The 6,204-nt window shown below is 35.5% G+C and overlaps 1 protein-coding gene across 1 annotated transcript; it reads right to left on the bottom strand.

Moving 5' to 3' along the window:
* Positions 1–588: 588 nt before the first annotated feature.
* On the bottom strand, positions 589–3,478 carry LOC141618269 (xyloglucan galactosyltransferase XLT2-like). Its single transcript, XM_074435370.1, has 3 exons — positions 2,594–3,478; positions 1,252–2,248; positions 589–1,001 (listed from the first exon to the last, which is right to left on the bottom strand). The coding sequence occupies exons 1-2, from the start codon at positions 3,208–3,210 to the stop codon at positions 1,261–1,263; spliced, it is 1,605 nt and encodes a 534-aa protein (XP_074291471.1). The 5' UTR covers positions 3,211–3,478; the 3' UTR covers positions 589–1,001; positions 1,252–1,260.
* Positions 3,479–6,204: the final 2,726 nt, after the last annotated feature.

Below are 6,204 nucleotides of genomic sequence, written 5' to 3'. Positions count from 1 at the left end.
TTGTATCCAAACGGACCTTGCGACTAATTGATGGAAGGGACTTAGAAGAACTTATCACTATATATATATATATATATATATATATATATATATATATATATATATATATATATATATATATATATATATATGTATAAACCAAATTGTCATAGGATATAAACCAAATTGTCACACTACAAATAATATGTTGTTCGGCCCCCTAGAACATGGATATTCCGTATGACCCGAACCAACGCCATGTTACCTAGCCGAAAGTTATCTCATTAACAGCCTTCGGGCTTTCTTTTTCAAAAAAAAAAAAAAAGTTATCTCATTAACACATAAACCAAAATAGAGGAAATTGGTACAAAAAGACACTTCCTTGACAGAATAATGTCTCATTCTATATAGAAAGACGCATTATGAGAAGAGGCCCAAAGCATACGTTACTCTAAGGCTAGCCACAAATTGAGGCATCACACACATAGTAACAACTATGTAGATAGTGAGTGCTCAGAAGATGACACTGCTCACTAATATGAAAACAACACTTACCAAACTAATTTGTAAAAATTAATTCATTCATTTACAAAACCAAAACTCTTTTAATGCCATACAAATGCCGCAATTATATTACAGCTAGTCTTGCTATACTACTCCTGACATAATCATTCAAAAATGAAAGAATACATGGCTCAAAATGTCAAATTCAATTTACATTGTGAAGAGAAAACAAAATCATACACAACCTAACCAGTATCCAATACATTTACGAGTAACTTTTATCGAAGTCTAAAGGGACATACTCTATGATTTGCTTCAATGTTTTGTTCACAACAATGATGCTAAATGATTTGTGGAGAGACAACGTTGTTCAGCAAATAAAGTTTGAACAATGTGTACTCGTGTCTAGGACTATGTCTAAAGGCATCGATCGATATTCCAGCCGACTTCCCACCAATATACCTGCGTTCCCGGAGTTCCATCAACCACCGCCAATCACCATCTCGGTACCAACAATCCTACAATTCAATCAATATATAATGTTATTGAAGCAACAATATAATATAATTATGAAATACAGATATCAACTAGTTTAATTGGTAAAGTCATGAGATAATGTACTCATGACCTGGGTTCAAATCCCGTCAGCACCAAAATCGTTAAATCGCCCTTTACGCCAAACAAAAATAATACAATCATGATTTCACATTTAAACTACAAATTACCACCATATGAAAAAGTTCCATGTATACAAGAATGATTATATACCTCATGTTGTTACCAATAGAAACCATTCTCTTTTTGCTCCTTTATTCTTCTCAAAACTCCATCAACCGCAATATCAACAGCATCTTTTATGGTCCCTAAGCCGTTGTTAGGCTTTGCGTAAATAAACTTGGGAATAAATTCAACAACTTTTTCCCTCATTTTTTTCACCTCATCTTTACTATACTTCTCAAGCACATTTTTTATAGACGTCCCATTTTTCACTTCGTCGCGGTGAATAAAAACCGAGTAACTCTCCGGTTCACCCGGTAAAAACCACTCGTATTGCAAATACGCGGACCTTCTCCAAAAGAAAACCGGAATTGAACCGGCAATCATACACTCGAAAATAGACCGACGCGTAAAACTGTCCCCTCTAGGCTGCAAACAAAACTCCGAATCAAGAAACGTTTCGAGAATCTCCGTTGTACCCGCCGTATCATTAGCACACCGAGTCCCGGAACAGTCAACAATTCGACACGACCCGCCTGAGTCCTTACATTGATTCAACAACAATCCCCTGAAATCGTTACGAAACAACCCACGTGTCCCGCCTACGAAACAGAACAATGAGTTTCGTTCCCTTTTTAAAACGAAATTCTGCCACATTGCCACATCGGAGTCCGTATTGGGGTGGAACCCGGTCGGGTAGGGTACACCAACGTCGAGATAATCCCACGGGTTACGTTCAATAAGAAGGCGGGTTACGTTACGCATCGACGACATGTGTATGCATTTCGAACCCCAATCTTCGTCTTTGGTGCGACGAAAATCCCATGTTATGCGTCCCATGACTAGGAAATGGTCCCATCCGTTGGATTGATTGAAATACGGAAATAATCGCTCGATGTAATGTAACATCATTTCGCAATGCGCGTCTCTTTCTTTTACGCTAGTGTCACCCCATAAGAATTTGCCGACTTCTAGGCCGGCGTAGAATGGGATGTAGTACGCGGCTGCGGATTCTGCCGTCAACGTTCTACATTTATGATTCAGCAATCTGGGAATTGGAACGTAACATGCCACTAATTAGTTGTAGTGTCGGTTGCGCAATTTTATACTACTTTTTTGAAACAATTGATTACTACAAACGAAAAAAAGCAGAAAATTAAAAATTATATCATCGGAACATTTTCTTCGAATCTCTTATTATTAATCATTTACTTTAAGCGAAATAAACATAATTCATGATTGATATTCGAGGAAGGAATATTCTCTAAAATGCCAAGAAAATGATAAAAGATACTAACCCTTAGTATACACGCGATATTAATTACTATCTCCGTCTTTGTTTACCTTTGATTAAAATTGATAAAATAAAATTAACATATAGACGAGAAAATACCTGTTATGGAAAAGGATCTCGGAGGAAAACTGATCAGTCCAATACCAAGTATTCGCGAGAGAACCCGGAATAGCATTGTTAATTTCGACAGCAGGGAGGCCGAACCCATTATTCGAGAAAGCGGAACAGCGGGACCCAAACGGCGATAATTTATTACAATTCTTATGAATATCAACGTTAAACTCAGCCGGAAGGTCGTATACGTAAAACTTTCCTAGCTCGCAACCGCTTTGATGCGGTCGCGAGTGGGTAAGTGAACTGGTAGAGTTAACAGAGTTAATGTTTCGCGAATTTGATGCGAAAATCGGTTCTGCTGAAATCGGGTCTGCGGCGGCAGGGAGGGTAGGAGGATGGTGGTTAAGACGGCGGCGAGAGAGGAAGAATGGGTGATAATACGACAAAGTAAGAAGAGATATTTGAAGGGCGATGATGAAAATTATTAGACATGAACGTGGGTGGATTGATACGTATGAATAACGTTTTGTAAAATTATGGAAATTAAAATTGGAATGAAAATAATTATTTGGTGATATGATTCTGTTGTATTTATCAGGTCGTGGCGATTTCGTGTGTTTAGATGATTTTTCCGGTAACGGATTGCCGGATTCTGGAGGCATTGGGTGATTAAAGTGTTTTCCGGCGATGTTCGCCGGAGTTTAATTGAGAAATGTGGAAAGTGGAAAAAGATTTAAGAGTAACGATTGATACTGGTGTGAGGAATTAACAATCAATCATCAACAGGTGTTATATGTGGCTAATAATATAGGACTTGATGATTGCCACTTGTCGGTTTTCGGTTTTGATCCGGCTATGATTTTATTTCTCGGAATGATTGAACGTTACCAGGTCGACAATTTTTTAAGAGAAGAGGGTAGAAGGTTATTCAGTATTATTTGGTGATGCTAATTTTTGATTTTACATTTGTTGATGTTGGTTGGTGTAGTTTGATTGAATTGGGAGAAGAATGAAACAAAAAACGTAGATAAAGGCGGCAAGTAGGTACTCGTATAAAGAGTGATTTGTTAGTTTTTGCACGGAAAATGGAGGTTTGGTAAGGAATTATTTGTTGGAGATTTGGAACTATAATAAACGTGAGCTATTCATGGTATAGAACTACTTTTTGATTCATCATAATAATTGTCAACTTAATATTGATAAGGATTGTTAAGCTGATTTCTTTGTAATTTTATATATGCCAACTTTCATTATTTATTTCTTAATTAAACCTCTTAACTATATTATTTTATTGTGTAAAGGGAGCCGTAATGGTGGTTTTGATGCTGACGGAATTTGAACTCAGGTCATGATATTCATCTGTCATCATCTCTCATGATTTTACCAACTAAGATAGTTGACCTATGAACCTTTTTTTTTATGCTTAACAAGAGCATGATATTTTCCTTTTATAGAACATGAGCACTAACACCTAAAAGGTTGAATAGTTAGTCATCTTTTTATGTCATTAATGGATAAATACAAATTTATTAGGGATTCGAACCAAAAACCTAGTATTAACAATACCTATTACCTAGTAACTAGATTTAGAAATTTTTGATCACTTGGAAACAAAAGTAACAATAAAGTTCGAAATTTTTTTACTATTAATTCATTCAAATCCGTGTTATTGGAGTGAAAATTTGTATAGTAAAAGTACAACATTTTGATGGTATAACACCCTTTTTTGTAAGCTTGAATCCTGTATATCAATGATTGAGATTTGATTTGGTATCTCCATTTGTTCTCTTAATTTCATCTATTTTTTCTTCCAAACATAATTACTCCCATTGATAAGAAACGGAAAGGGTAAATGGATTGAAAGAAATGTATAAGATCTCCTAGTCTTTTTTTTTTGTGGGACAATCCAAAAACAAATGACTAAAGAAAAGTACATAGTACACCAAATGTATCTTATCATCCTAATACCCAACCGTAAGAAAACTGAAGACTTCTATTGGTAGGGTGTAGAATAATTGTTTGGTATATATATGGGTACCCCTCTTAAAACACATGAATTGTAATTCATGGAATTTGAGAAATCAGTGAGTTGTTTGTTTGCCTCAAAATCCCATGAATTAGAATTCCATGGAAACTTCGATTCATGTATTGTAGAGGAAGTTCCTTACCTAGTCCCTCAAATAAGTGAGAATTATATGAAATTTACCTTCTGTATCATAACCAAACGACTTTCTCTCAATTCGTGTGAAATGTATAATCATGTAAATAATAATATACTCGTAATTAGGCTGTGTAATACAAAGATTATCTCGAAAGCATATATTAATACACATCTTTTTAGGTAATTTTATACTCGTAATTAGGCTGTAGTAGAAAGCTTAATTCGAAATTTGAAACTTTCCAACAAACCTATGGAATCTTTTGGGATAATCTATGTCTACTAGTACTTGTAAAGTTGTACAATAGATTAGATAAAACACTCTCGCCAATGGAAAATCTATTATCTACGCATCATCCAATTTGATTAGTTTAATTTCAAAGTAATTAAAGAATCTTCCTCTCTATGGAGCTGGCACTTACATTGTTGCATAATAATCACAGCTATTTTGGAGCTTAAATAAATTAGTGAATTGCTTATTCTTTGATTAAGATCAATGCTAAGTATAGAGTATATATAGACTAATCAATGATAGGAAAGGACACATACAAATATACATTCAACTATCAATTTATACCTTTTCTCTTCAAAAATTAATCCCAAATGATTTGTTTAGATAATTCAATAGGTAAAAGCAAGATATGAATTTCAAACCTAATTGTTTATCTTAGGATAGTTAAAGTATAACATTAATCACGAATTTGGTAGGGTATGTATGAAGTTAAAAACTTGAAAATGCGTCATTTTGATTATTCCTAATACGCCTTTGTATTTCACGTATAGAAAACAGTATGGAAACTTTCAGAAATTTAGAGGATTGTCCTACATTTGTATTCATGCGGAACACTATAACTAGGACCATATTGAGATATACTTACCGAAATGATCTGATAATCCAACTAAGCAAGTATATACTATAAGATACAAGAAGGAATTGTACTTGATATATCGTCGATTATATGCATGTAATGCAACATCCAAGTTTTAATCCTAACATGTGAGAATTAAAACTTGGATGTTGCATTGCATGCATATAATCGACGATATATCAAGTACGAATAACTTCCCTAATCATTAGTAAAGGCCGCTATCGAGGCGGGCGGGATTAGGTGTTCGATCAAAAGAGCTTCCTAATACGTACCCTCACCCCTTACTCCAGATCTCTGTGAACACCCGTGTTCATTGGCATCCACGAGAGTCATTCTAGACATAGAATGCTAAGGGTAACGATTGCTTAGTGTTCATGTCTTTACTTTGTGTCTTGACATGACACGAGGTATTCGAACGGTTCCAATTTCCCATAAAAATTGGTGGCGACTCCATACAAAAATGCAAACGCTTGTTCTCTTCCTCCCAAGCGCCCCCGTGGGCGGCCCGCTGTCCACAGTTTGGCGACTCCGCTGGGGATAATACACTTACGTGTAGCAAGGGTGAAACTTGAACAATGTTAAGGAATAGTTTGTATAAGACAATTGTCGATTTTCATTACTCGGTCTTC

This window comes from Silene latifolia, chromosome X, assembly GCF_048544455.1.
Source record: "Silene latifolia isolate original U9 population chromosome X, ASM4854445v1, whole genome shotgun sequence".
Taxonomy (NCBI): Eukaryota; Viridiplantae; Streptophyta; class Magnoliopsida; order Caryophyllales; family Caryophyllaceae; genus Silene; species Silene latifolia.
This window is presented reverse-complemented; position numbering and strand designations above follow the sequence as displayed.